General features: G+C 33.7%; 1 protein-coding gene across 1 annotated transcript; it reads left to right on the top strand.

Annotated features, from left to right (window-relative positions):
- The first annotated feature begins 648 nt into the window (after positions 1-648).
- LOC145587599 (subtilisin-like protease SBT5.3) lies at positions 649-9,545 on the top strand. The gene is made up of 11 exons (XM_081644331.1): positions 649-932; positions 1,049-1,158; positions 1,327-1,424; positions 1,532-1,696; positions 4,590-4,701; positions 6,464-7,010; positions 7,605-7,702; positions 7,812-8,057; positions 8,212-8,326; positions 8,443-8,656; positions 8,903-9,545. The coding sequence occupies exons 1-11, from the start codon at positions 852-854 to the stop codon at positions 9,436-9,438; spliced, it is 2,322 nt and encodes a 773-aa protein (XP_081500457.1). The 5' UTR covers positions 649-851; the 3' UTR covers positions 9,439-9,545.
- Positions 9,546-15,183: the final 5,638 nt, after the last annotated feature.

The raw sequence follows: 15,183 nt of genomic DNA on the forward strand, positions 1-15,183 counted from the left end.
AGTCATAATAATTGAATAAATAGCAAAACTTAATTTTGTAATTAGAATAACTCATTGTTTATTGATCATTGAAAAGTTAATATATCAATTTTGTTCCGCTAAATGGAAAACCATTTACCAAACATTTGTTTTCTCCGTTATTTGATCACACTATCAAAAGATATAAACAAATGAAAAATCTGATCAAAAGACAATTACTAAACATAGCTATGTCAAATCGTGTTAAAAATAAAAAAGTCCAATTTCAAACATATGAAATTTTGGCCAAGTAGAGTCTATTTGCTAGGTTTACATGTTGAACTCGTAGAAACTAGAGATTGACTTACCACCCTCAAAGTTTACATTATAACACTAAATTAAGCTGAACCATGATTTAATATACTCCCTTAATCCCAAATTACTCGCAATGTTTTGACTTTTACTATTCACATTCTCACTTTGACCATCTTTTTTAGCAATTATATAAAAGTCAATGTAACCATGTAAGATATTGTTTGGTCTATTTTAATGTATAGTTTTATAATATAAACTTTTTATAGCTTTTATGAATATATAATAAAAGATATCGATGGTAAAACATGTATATCGACAAGCGTGTTCAGTCAAAATGTTGCAAGTAAACTGAGACAGAGGAAGTATTATATTTATGAATTAACTTTTTTTTTTTTTTTTTTTTTTTTTTTAAATTATCACCAACTTAAAAAAGACAACCTCTTGTCCTCTATAAATATATACCCACATCACAAGCAACTTCCTACTCCAAAACAAAGGCAATATTAAACCTCTTTCTATTTGAAGAAACCACCAAATCAAAACAGGGCATCTTACTAAAAATAAAATACAAACGACCAATGAGGCTTTCTGCTTCAGTCTTCTTACTTCTCCTCATCCTCCTATTTACACTGAACGAACAACCTACTTTCGCTAAGAAGGTAATTAAACCCATAATTACACACTTATTTCCTTAATTAATTACTAAAAATCTCTTGCTTTTTGTTCAACTTTACTAACCAATTTAGCATACTTTTCTTTGTACATCATTATTTAGTCCTATGTAGTGTACATGGGAGCTCATTCACATGGACAAGAAGTTTCTGAATTTGATTTTCATCAAGTCAAAGAATCACATTATGAGCTCTTGGGATCTTACCTTGGAAGGTACTAAATCCGATTTTATTGGAAGTCGTTAATCTCGTTATAACACATAACTCGCTAATTTCATCTATATATAATGTCTGTCAGTTAAAATATCAATGTATTATTACTTGTCAGTTTTTAACACCGAAGCAATAATTAACACCCCACGAAATTTTTTTACTAACACAGTCGCAGTGATGCCGAGGATGCAATATTCTACTCCTACACAAAACATATCAATGGCTTTGCAGCTGTTCTCGAGGAAGAACGAGCATTAGAAATTGCAAGTATGTAACAACACACTTGCATTTTTGTAATACTTATTTTATTTTATTATTTTTTTAATGAAAATGCAAAATAATAATTTGTTAATATTATCATAAATGGGACTTAGAGCATCCAAATGTGATCTCTGTATTTCCAAATGAGGGAAGAAAATTGCACACAACTCGATCATGGGATTTCTTAGGGCTCGAAGATGATGGAGAAGTGCCCCCTTTTTCAATCTGGGAGAAGGCAAGATTTGGTGAAGACACTATTATTGCCAACTTTGATACTGGTTAGTTATTTGTTGTTTTGCTCAATATTAAATGAAGTATATATGAAATAATTTAATAATATATATTCCGAACTCGATCTTGTTATTATTGTGAAGTTTCGAACCTATAATGCATTTTTTTTTTAATATGTTATTATGATATGTGCAACAGTGTAACCTTAGAGTTTCATATAAGCATTGAATATATTTTCTAATAATGCATAAGTTTAGAAATTTTTGACAGAATCACAATGTTGGTTAGTGTTAATTAATACTCGTAATTGTTAATATTTTCTTTTCAAAATTCTTTTAACTGCCCTTAACCAAGTTATAACATGATATATAATAATCTTTACGTTGAGACTAAAATCTGATAATTGGCATTATGGCTTAGGAGTCTAGGACAAAGCTTAGCTTAAGCTAATCAACGCCTTGTTAATTGACTAAAAACAATTCTTAAACTAAAGATTAAGTTTATTTTATATCAAATTGTACACTTTACATTTATTTCACACGTTGAAAATTCAGTGAAAATGATATGGCAGGCTGCTCTCGATTTTAAAAACAATAAAAATAAAAATGAGATGTGGTGAAGTGTCAATTGTCAAATCTATGTTGTCCACATCGTCTTCTAACTTCAAATGATCAATTTAGTACATATCATCACATTCTTCATCAAAAATAATGATAGAAAAATCAAATATGTCATTATTTGTAGAATGAAATAATTTTGCAAAATGTTATATAATTAATGTTACAATTTTATCATACATAATTAGGAAAAGTAAAACGAAAACAACTCGATCTTAAAATTTCATTTAATTTAATTGTGCTAGAAAGAAACTATTTGAACTTTCAATTTTCGTGTTAGTATTTGTATAGAGTTATTTAGACCGTCTTAGCTTAAATCCGACATAATTAAAATTTAAGGCATATGTTTACACGTTTGTTGTCCTAGAATATATATGAGCTTTGTGTGACGATGATTTTGATCTCCTCTTATATAAATGGTTAATAAAAACAAATTTAAAAAGGATAAACTTAAAAAAAAGTCCCTTTAATTTGAGGATTAAATAAAATACGAAAATAAAAACTCTCAAATTCTACATTTCTACTAGATAAATGGATGTATGGACCCAAATGGTTGACCTATAAAACTACTAATCAGTATAGATCGATGTTGATATTAAAATGTTTATATATAATGTATAACTACGTACTAATGGTTATAAAAGCTCCAATATAATGTACTCATATAACCTTGTCTTGTTTCCTAATTTGTCGTCATTAACATATTGTTATCATGGTATAACGGGTCAATTTAAACTAATTGTCAGAGTTATAAACCTATTATTAATTTTTGAATTTGACTATCCTAGTTCAAATGTGGAAAGATGCTTATGGATTTTGACTCTTCCATAATAAACAGGAATGCTACAAATTAAGATGACCAAAGAGTGCAAGTTGTTTTATATGAATATATCAAAATGAAATTGCTCCCTCCTACCCACGATACATATTATTGTATTATGTAACTGTTAGTAGTTTTAGAAATAATTTGCACTCTTTGGTTATCCATTACAAGTACATTTTTTTTTTTTAAAAAATACATAAGAATAATAATTAAATATACGGAATATATATATATATTTTTAAGATTTATGTAAATTTTTGTTCAATGTGAGAAAATGTAGAATCCAAACCATTTAGTAGCCCATACATTTTACCCAATTTTCTAAATCATTTGAACTTCCCTAATGTTGCAATATGAACTAAGTCATTATTGTCATTATTTTCTTAAAATGAAGGGAAGTGTGTCAATTAAAATGTGTCCAGGACTATGATGATTTAAAAGGCTAGAAAAATGTTTAGCTTGACATTATTGTCATTTTACCAAAAATAATAATTGTAGTTATACTATTTATGTTCTATACACTTTTCATAGAGTCAAACTAAATTCTTTTTGAATGTGTATTGTTATTTATATACAAATATAAATATATTATGTGAAATCTTGTTGGATGATTTTAATGTGTAATAATCAAATATCAAAATTTATAATTTATGCAATTTAAGATGGGAAAATTTGTAAATAATAATCCCAACTTTGCTCCATTTTCTTTTAATAATCCCAATTTTGGATTATTCTAGAATAATCCCAACTTTGGGGGTTGTTTGGGATTGAAGAAATAAAACAACCCTAAAGTTGGGATTATTCTAGATTAATTCAAAGTTGGGATTATTAAAAGAAAATGGAGCAAAGTTGGGATTATTATTTACAATTTTTCCATTTAAGATATAATTAATTACTAAAAAATGTGTTGGATACTGCGTAAAATATAATTGAATAAGAAAAAGGAAATACTATAGTAAACGTAAAATGTGTATTGCGTTAGTATGTAGCTGCCATGCAGAAAGGTTTGACCACACAAGTAGGGTAATCATGGTTTATGAGATCCATAATCAACAAAGTAATTAGAAAATTTTAGTCATGCAAGATTGGATTGATGACCAATGAATAGTCTTATATTGTTTGAGAATGAAGGCATCAAAGCACATGTGTGTCGTCAATATTGGCGTGCATGCAAAGAGCCACTCCTCTACATTTTGTCGCCATAATATGACCATTTGAAAAGGAGAGAGGATCATAATTTTTTTAATATATATATACATATATATATATTATATATATATATATATATATATATATATATATATATATATATATATATATATATATATATATATATATATATATATACATATATATATATATATATATATATATATATATATATAAGGCCGTCTAGAAATAAAATATCAACATCCAACTCCAATATACATATTTTCATTTGTTAGTTGGTTACTTGTACTTTTCTAAACCTTAATTAATATAAATGAATGTCACAATCAGGGGTGTGGCCAGAATCAAAGAGTTTTGGAGATGAAGGAATTGGACCTATTCCGGCACGGTGGAAAGGAATATGCCAAAGTCGCAACAATAATGGTGGAGTCCATTGCAATAGGTCCATTTTTATCTCCTCTTCTACAGACTAGCATTCTTTTTTTATAATTATTTGCCATACCTCTAACTGTTACTTTCTCGAGTTATACATAGTATAATACCTCCAACTCAAATTACTGACTAAGTAATCTCATAAGTAGTCTCATTTACTCACATAGATTTTAGATAACTTGAAAACAATCGATTTATTTTCCGTTTCAAAATAAATGTTATGCTTTAAAAAACTACTGTTTTTATGTTATACGGAGTATTATACTTGTAATTTAAAAGATTCTTTTAACTTAACAATAACACCAAAGAATAAAAAAAAATCGTCTTGTGTGTGGCTGGCCATATCATGTGACCACTTATAAAAAAACAAAGTAACCCCTATAACACTGAATGACAAGTAACCCCTGTAATACTAATTGAGTAACCCCGGCTTGTAACATTGACGAAATAACCCCTATGACAACTACGAAATAATCCCTATAATGGCTGACCACACGGTGTGGCCAACCCAAATAAGAATGTGTGAAGAACAAAAAAAAAAAAAAAAAATCGAAGGGAATAGTTTGCTTTCTATGCATGTAAAATTTTATGCGTTAAATACCGAGTATTAGTTATATTCATATTCACATATCAATTGTAATAATGTCATAGTTCCAACTTCCAACAATATTGGCATACATAAAATTATCTATTAATGGACCAAGTAAACCTAGTAATGAATTTGACGTTAAAAAAGTGAATGTAATTATCTAACCCATGTCCTAAGTCCTATCTCTCAAAGGTGGAAAATAAAAGGGAAAAGTATGTAACAAGGAATAGTATTGGTTTGAAAGTTAGGTAGATGATTAGAATGGCATCAAAATGATTCTTTTACGTGGTCACACCATTGGTAATATGATCGAATATCATCGATTTTATTTCAAGTGTCAACCAACCCGCACGCCCACACCGTACCATGCCAAAGTAAAGTGAGGTGCAGATAATAATGGAGGCTTTGGTCCAGCCCACTAGACCTAGTGGTCAGAATACCTTCATAGTGGCTACCACGCTTGTGTGTTCGAGGTAGTAGTGTTTTGCTGTATAACTCCTATAAACTCTTATAAGGAGAGTCTGACCACATACAAGTTTAGTAGATTTTTATTCTAAAGTCAATTGTCCATCAATATTATGCATTAACTAGTGGTCTGAACATCTTCATAGTGGCTACCACGCTTGCGTGTTCGAGGTAGTAGTGTTTTGCTATAATGCCTATAAACTCTTGTAAGGAGAGTCTGATCACATACAAGTTTAGTAGACTTTTATTCTAAAATCAATTGCCCATCAATATTATGCATTTCTTATTAGTCATATTTGAATCTCTTAATGCTTCAATGTGGGATCGGCAACTAATCCTAACTTCACATGTGGATAGTTGTTATTCTAACAGATAGTCAAAGTTAATTATTTAAATATTGGTTGTACAAAAAAAAAGATTAAAAACAAATTCTAGGTGAGGTTATTAACTTATTACAATGTTTCTTTAACGGTGAGTTAGCTTTGGATTTCATAATTAACAAACCTTAAAGATCGAGTAATGAAATGAGTTTTGGGTAGGGCATCATTTCATATTGGAACAATCAACTTAGTCATTTAGGAAATGCATTACCATTTTATATATCTAGATGAAGCTTAGAATATAATGTATGTGAGACCACAAAAATGCACAAAACATACAATGATATGATTATGAAAGTATAAATGAGATAATAACTTAGATTAATAACTTGATACAGGAAGTTAATCGGAGCAAGATACTACAACAAAGGGTACTTAACAGCATTATCAACTAGCAACACCACTAACACAACAGAAATCAACAGTCCACGAGACTACGACGGACATGGCACCCACACCCTATCCACAGCCGGAGGATCATTCGTACAAGGTGCTAGTGTATTTGGGTTCGGAAAAGGGGTGGCCAAAGGCGGCTCCCCTCGAGCTCGAGTGGCGGCCTACAAAGTTTGTTGGCCGCCAATAAATGGCAGTGAGTGTTATGATGCTGATATCTTGGCTGCCTTTGATGCAGCCATAGCCGATGGCGTCGATGTTATCTCTGCATCACTTGGAGGGACTCCTACTCCTTATTTCAATGACAGTTTGTCGATTGGTTCGTTTCATGCTGTCAAGAAGAACATTGTTGTGGTGTGTTCTGCTGGAAATTCTGGGCCAACTGATGGTACTGTTGTGAATGTTTCTCCTTGGATTTTCACAGTTGGGGCTAGTACTATGGATCGAGAGTTCTCTAATTGGGTATTACTCGGCAATGGTCGACATTTCGAGGTTAAATTTCTATCTTATTCTTTTGCGTAGTATTTGAAGTAGGGGTGCTAATGAGACTAAATGGTTTGTGAACTATAAGATTATTTATTCTACTTTATTCAATGTAGATATTATACAAAGTAATCTCTAATTTAAATTAATACGGAGTAAAATAAACAATATTGGTGAGAAGCTAATTTAATGTTTGAAAAAATTAGCACAAATATAAGTTGTAACTTGCGAAATTAATTGTGTTTTAAGTTATGATATTTTGAAAACTTATAAGCTTGATAATAACACGTGACTTGAGTTTGAATAAAATTTAACAAGATGAATATATATGCGACTCAAGTCCAGTGTTAACTCGCTCGATTATCATAAAATTAGGAATGCTGGTCATGTAGAACTCCAATTAGGCACTCCAAACTCCAATAGAAAATTTCCTTTGCTCATAAATTTGTGAAAACAAAAAAAATTCTTTCTAAAGCAAGAAAATAAATTTATTAGAAATTACAATCTTACTGTTAAGTTTATATTTCATATAATATTGTTTATATAATATATTACAAATAATATAAAAACTTGATTAATTAAATTTGAATCTTTGTACTAAAGGGACAAAGCTTGGCACCAAAATCATTACAAGTTGGCAAGTACTATCCCCTAGTGAGTGCAGCTCAAGTCAAAGCAGCAAATGCATCAATTGAAGAAGCGTAAGAACCATAAACATGTTACATCGATTTTCCTCTAGTTTTATTTTCTTGATTCAATTCTAATATACTTATTTTCTTAATGAAAAAATTTATGGTCTTTATGATGTAGACAATTATGCAAATTCGGAACCATGGATCCTAACAAGGCAAGAGGTAAAATCGTCGTTTGCCTAAGAGGAGATAACGCAAGAGTAGACAAAGGGCAACAAGTCGCATTAGTTGGGGGAGTCGGTATGGTCCTTGCTAACGATCAGGATACTGCTAATGAAATCATTGCTGATCCTCACGTTCTTCCTGCTTCTCATATCAATTATAGAGACGGTGTCCATGTTTACAACTATATCAAATCAAAAAAGTAAGGGCTCGTTTGGCTATATATACTAATCATGTTGTTAGTCAGTCATACACTAATCATGTTATTTTTGAACAAACAACATGAACAAATCCTAAGAAAATATTAGAGACTTTTGTTTCATTGAAATTAACTTTAGTTATTTTTTCATTGATAGGTCTGCGAAGGCTTCCATTACACAAACATCAACAAGGTTAGGAATAAAACCGTCACCATTTATGGCAGCATTTTCATCAAAAGGACCAAATACAGTTACACCGGAGATTCTTAAGGTTCATTATAATCAAATTTCATTTCACAACCAACAAATAATTAAATTTCCAACTTTGGAGTGTATCTATATACTTCAATATAATGATCATGTTTTTTTTTACATTTGTTTTTTCAGCCTGATATAACAGCACCAGGAGTCAGTGTGATAGCAGCCTATACTGAAGCACAAGGACCAACAAATCAAGTGTTTGACAAACGTCGAGTTCAGTTTAACTCCATATCAGGCACTTCTATGTCATGTCCACATATTTCAGGTGTTGTTGGTCTTCTTAAAACCATTTATCCACATTGGAGCCCTGCAGCAATTAAATCAGCTATCATGACCACAGGTAAACTACTACATGTCGCTTTTCCAAAACTCGACCTTACTTGATTAACTTAATAACTTTACACTCTTTCAAGACCAGGGTATACTGTTATACTTCCTCCGTTCCAAAATAATTGCAATAGTAACCTTTGCATAGAAAATGTTGCAATTATTATGTGCTGCGATTATTTTGAAATTAAGGTTAGCGAATTGATACATTCTACATCCAAATTACTTAAATGGTTTGTTTCATTTGTTGTAATTGCAGCTAGCATAATAGACAATGTGTACGAACACATAACAAACGCGTCCAAGTTACAAGCAAACCCGTTACACTATGGAGCCGGGCATGTTCAACCTAATTCAGCTATGGATCCAGGATTGGTTTACGACATGAACATCAATGACTACCTGAATTTTCTGTGTGCAATTGGTTATAATGAGACATCCATTTCATTATTTAATGCAAGCCCTTATGTTTGCCCTAAAAAGTTTAGTATTCTTAATCTTAACTACCCTTCAATCACAATTCCTAATCTCAGAAAATCAACCACTGTGACTAGAACCTTGAAGAATGTTGGTTCTCCAGGGAAGTACATAGCTCATGTTCAAAGCCTGAGAGGGATCGCGATTTCAGTCCATCCTTCTGTCTTGGAGTTCACTAGCATAGGTCAAGAGAAAAGCTTCCACATTACCATTAAGGCGAAGAAGGGGAAGGCATCCAAGGATTATGTATTTGGAAGATTAACTTGGTTAGATGGTATGCATTATGTAAGTAGTCCAATAACTGTAAAGTCAGTATAGTATTGGCACTACCTATTATCTAATTGCTTTTAATTAGCAATCTACTATACAAATCCCTAATTGTAACCAAGATATTACTCCAGTTATTATAAAGTAATATTAATATTGCATGGTCATTGATTGGCTTTTCTTGACTTTTCCTTGACGTTGACTCGATTGACCGAGTTAAATGAACTATTAGAGTTAGTAAAAGGCTTTGGGTCAGTCGACGGTAGTAATTGAAGATGAGCTGGACTTAACCAAAGGCCCAATATGAAGAAAGGACCGGTTTGGAGGCAAAAGTAGACAATCTGATTTTCAAAGAGAGTTGACGCCAAGAAAAAGTAATTGCAAAACACTTATTAGAGTCAGCCACAACCGCCCTAATTTGTCTATAGATAGAGGCAAGAGGAGTGCATGAAGAGGATGAGCAAATCCTAGCATACGCAAAACTAGTCATACGACATAATAAACCTTGTAATCGGGTCGTTTGGGTCAGGTACAAGTTGGGTCATTTTGGGTTTCAGGTTTGTTCGAGTATAGATAATCAGGTTTGGTTAGGGATGGAAATGGATCGGGTTCGGGGCGAGTGGATCATAACCTGCATCCATCCACCCCATCCCACCCGATCCATTTATCACCCACGGGTGAAACAGATGGTTCGGGTGATAATCGGATGTACAATATGAGCATTTAAAATTGAAAAATTACATAACATTTAGTGCGTCCCAAGTGTCATCGTCTCATGGAATACCTTAAGAATGGAGGCTACCATCATTTGCCATGCTGTAGTGGTGCCACCGTGACTCTGTCCGAGAGAGTAGAGAGAGCTGTGGTTTTTTGAAATGTTAAAGTTTAGGAATTAGGAGATTAGCTTAGGAATTACAATATTGAAATATTCGGTTGGGCCTAGCCAAGTATAAATGAATTTCAGAAATAAAAAAAATCTATTTTTTGTAATGTTCTGGTGATGGGTCGAGTTAACGAGTCGAGTGATGGGTGAAAATTGTCCACCTAAATCGGCAATCCATCACCCGCCTATCACCCGCCTATCACCCATTTAAACCGGGTTTTTCACCCGTTCAATAAGGCGGGTGGACCGGGTGGTCCATTGGATATTTTCATGTGTAGGTTTGGGTTGGGTATCAGGTTGATAATTTAATTTGGATCAAGTTCAGGCTTGGTCACTTTAGGTTCGAATCGAGTTAAGTTCGGGTTAGGTCATCTCGGGCTTGGGTGTTCGATCAAGCTCGAATCGGGATATTAATAATTGTTATTGTTATAATTGTTAGGGTTAGAGGATTTTTAAAGATTGTCCAAAAAGACATTGGATGAAAATTCACTAGGAGCATGGCTTTCTCAATATTATTGTTTGACACCAAACAACCCTAACAACTTAGCAAGATGGTTAGCTACAAAATTACCATCTCTCTTTATATGAGTGATGAGACCAAACAATAGACGTAAAAGCTACTAGACAATACATTGTCTTGTAGAACACAGTCAATATTAGTGTAAGAAATATGCCTTGTATCTAATTTTGGGTCTTGGAGTGAGCGATATAGCTCGCAAGGTAGCTCAGAATGTAGTTCGTAGGCAAGTTATAGGTTGTGATGAAATTGGAGCTATAACTCTTATACGAGCAAGCTAAGCTCGCAGAGGTCAATAGATGCGGCTAGGTTAAGCGAGATCTCGGTCACGTTCAAAACAAGAAGTCGAGCGCAAGTTTGGAAATTGCGCGCGGCATTTAATGCTGAGGCGGTCAGCAATTTTCTTCACACCTATCTATCTTATTCCGGAGTGATATATATATATATATATATATATATATATATATATATATGGGATCATGTGAGAACCAAGTCCTATAATAGGAACTAGGAACTCATCGTGATCGTTGATTGCTCTCAATCCGACGGCTTGTGTCTTATATATATATATATATATATATATATATATATATATATAGGCGTCGTTTGAAGTGCGCCTACGTTAAGCATGTGTGAATATGCTCAGCACTCATAGGAAGTGGGAATTGACATAATACGATTAGGGACAAGGAAAGTAGGGAGCTGCCAACTAGTTTTTAAGGAACTTGTAAACCGTTCACGGATCATAAAAGGCAACCACGAATAAAGGGACAATGATAGGCAACAACGATTGACCCGTGAAGGTTACACCCCATTCATAATCCATGAGATTACTAACTCCATATGGTTTGGAACCACGAAAGGAGGATCGGGGATGATGGTACGAAGTGAGTCATGGAGTCACATTCGCCCGTATTGGCCTCTACTTGATTCTTATAGTGAAAAGTGATTCCTGCGATCTCAAAGGCATGCAAACAAAGATTCAATTCGCTCCAAATTATTATTAGGCTAAATTGGTTTAATATTAATGTAACACATATATTTATAAAACATCGTGATCACTTCGATTTATAACAAGATTAAAGGAACCTAAATCTGTTGTCCAAATTATCTTATTAGCTGTGATTTTCAATTAAATATCCCCTTTAATATGCAATATGATGATTACAATAACAATAGAATTAACATTAATATTGGAAGCAATTTAACAATAATCCAACAATATAAAATCGTTAGAAAAATAATAGAAATAAAAGGAACATGATTCCTTACTTTGATTTTGCTTGCTTGCAACTATAAAACAATAAACGAGTTAGTAACTTCAAGAAAATAAATAAAACAATAATTAAAGTTAAATTAAATAGAGTTGATTTGGGGCCAAACCCTCAAACAATTCTACCTTTCACGCCTTGGTTTAATAAGGATGGAACCCCGGTTAAATTACAGACTCCTTGGAATGCTTAAAGGAAGTATTTTTGAGGAATTAGGTAGGCTAGTGTTTAGGCTAGAGCATAGAAAAGAGAAGAGAGAATTAAATGATGCCACGAACTACATAAATAAGGGTCATATTTATAGGGAAAATGAGTAGAGGGAACACACGGAACCCTAAAAAGATAAAACCCTAAATTTGGGTGCCGTGACACGTCAAATGTTTGTTGCGACACAGCAAAATATGCTGTTACTTTTGGACTTGGTTTTGAACCGATTCCGAAAGACTATAAGCAAGCCCGGGAAAGGATTAATGCACGGAGGAATGCTCGTACTCAAAAGAAAGCAATCCTAATGGACCAATATCTTCTCACTCTAAATGGTCAATTCATAAGAGAGGGTGAGGACTATCCATGTTACAAATTTCCAGAGCCTTTTGTCAAAGATGGGATAAGACAACCTGGGTTCGAAATCTTCTTAGATGACATCCCAACTCCTATCCATAAGGAGAAATCACCTCCACGCTTTGACTTTAATGTCATGGGATTACTCTTTGGCTACGAGAAAAACGAGCCTAAGCGTATCGATGACAATTCTGCGCTTATTCAAATGGCCTTGCAAAGCGAGGAATTTGATCCCACAAAGCTCATTACTTTGGCAGAGGGATTAGTTCAAGGATGGCAAAAAACTGTGAAGGTGACTACACCAAGTGGAAGAAATATCTCCATAATAACAGGACAACGACCAATGTTCAACGAGTCTGAGTCATCTGAGTTTAAGTCTGAGTCTGAGTCTGAGTCTGAATTCAAGTCTCCTTTAGTCGAGTCTTCTAAACTTTCTGTAGTAGCATCTCCTTCTCTCCCTTCTACTTCAAAGTCTACCCCTAGAATAGTTAGTAGTCAAGTCCCAACGGAGATCTCTTTATTTGATGTAATGATTTCCGAATTTAATAACATGTCTTCTTCCGCTTACTCCTCGTGTCATTCCCTTACTCAAGATGACGAGCATTGCTTAGCTAACAATGAAAGTGATAAAAAATAATTAAGGCAATGGAAACACTTGAGAATAAAATACTGGTAATTGAAGATACTGAAACGGTTGATATCTCAAAAGATCCAACTGTTAAAAGAGAAATTAAAATTGGTCTAACCCTTAATAAAGAAAAAAGAACCGATTTAATAAATCTACTAAAGGAATTTATAGATGTGTTTGCTTGGTCATATAAAGTTATGCCAGGAAAAAATAGAGAAATATCTCAACACACCATACCACTAATCCCAGGAATGAAACCTGTAAAACAAAAGTTACGTCGAATGAAACCCGACGTAGCTCTAAAAATAAAAGAAGAAGTTCAAAAACAAATAACAACAGGTTTTATAAGGGTATCCTAATACCTCAAATGGGTCGCAAATGTAGTACCAATCCCTAAGAAAGACCAAAAGGGTAAGAATGTGTGTCGACTACAGAGATCTAAATAAGGAAAGTCCAAAGGACGACTTCCCTTTACCACACATCGATATTTTGGTAGATAATACGGCAAATCACGCACTTCTCTCGTTTATGGATGGGTACGCAAGATACAACCAGATTCTCATGGCAGAAGAAGACATGGAAAAGACTACATTCATAACACCATGGGGCATTTGCTGTTACACGATAATCCATTCGGGTTGAAAAACGCGGGAGCCACTTACCAAAGAGCAGCGACTGCCTTACTCCATGACATGATGCACAAAGAGGTAGAAGTCTACATGGATGTTATGATTGTAAAATCAAAAGATCGTCCAGGACACCTAGTAGCCTTAAGGAAATTCTTCAAAAGATTAAGGAAATACAATATGAGGCTAAACCCACTTAAGTGCGCTTTTGGAGGCACCTCAGGGAAACTCTTAGGCTATGTCATTAGATCTACAGGAATAGAGATAGACCCAACTAAGATTAAAGCAATCATGTCAGTGCCGCCGCTCAAGACCGAGAAACAAATTCGAGGATTCATTGGCCGGTTGCAATACATAAGTAGGTTCATATCCAAGCTAACCACGATATGCGAACCAATATTCAAGAAACTCAAAAAGAATGTACCAGTAATATGGACGATGAGTGCCAATAAGCCTTTGAAAAGATCAAAGCCTATCTCGCTAATCCTCCTGTATTAGCACCAGCTCTTATAGGAATTCCTCTTCGATTGTACCTAACAGTCACTGAAGAGACAATGGAGCTATGCTTGCGCAAAAAGTAGAAGGTAAAGAAAACGCCATCTACTATTTAAGTAGGAAGATGCTCGAGTATGAAGTACGCTACACACCACTTGAGAAATTGTGCCTCGCACTAGTGTGGGCCACAACCAAGTTAAGACACTACATGCTCATTCATACAGTCTATGTGGTATCTTGAATGGACCCACTAAAGTATCACTTTGAGAAATCTACACTTAACGGAAGAATATCAAGATGGATAGTCAACTTAGCCCAATTTGATGTAAGGTTTATGCCTCAAAAGGCTATCAAAGGATCAGTGGTCTCAGATTTCTTAGCAGATTTCCCAATAGAAGATTCGACGCTAATGCATGAAAATGATTTTCCAGACGAAGATTTGATAATTACAGAAGATGATACTTGGACATTATACTTCGACGGAGCCTCGAACCAAAAGGGTTGTGGCGTAGGAGTATTATTAGTATCACCTAAGGAAGAACACGTTCCAATCTCTATAAAGCTAGACTTCGACGTTACTAACAATGCTATGGAATATGAAGCATGTGTGGTAGGCCTAGAAACTGCTTTGACATTAGGAGTAAAGAAACTTTGAATATTCGGAGACTCTTCTTTAATCATCAATAAGATTTCCAAAAGATGGAAAGTAAGGAGTGAAAGCTTAGCTCCTTATCAAACATACTTGGAAACTCTCACTGATCAACTTGAAAATGTGGAATACATATATCTACCAAGAGAGAAAATCAATTTGCAGA

Source organism: Chenopodium album, chromosome 17 (assembly GCF_948465745.1).
Source record: "Chenopodium album chromosome 17, dcCheAlbu1.1, whole genome shotgun sequence".
Lineage (NCBI taxonomy): Eukaryota > Viridiplantae > Streptophyta > Magnoliopsida > Caryophyllales > Amaranthaceae > Chenopodium > Chenopodium album.

Coding starts and splice junctions, on each gene's coding strand:
- LOC145587599 (XM_081644331.1), top strand. CDS start 852: ATGAGGCTTTCTGCTTCAGTCTTCTTACTTCTCCTCATCCTCCTATTT. Junction 8,058..8,211: donor AACTATATCAAATCAAAAAA/GTAAGGGCTCGT, acceptor TTTCATTGATAG/GTCTGCGAAGGCTTCCATTA. Junction 8,327..8,442: donor TTACACCGGAGATTCTTAAG/GTTCATTATAAT, acceptor TTGTTTTTTCAG/CCTGATATAACAGCACCAGG.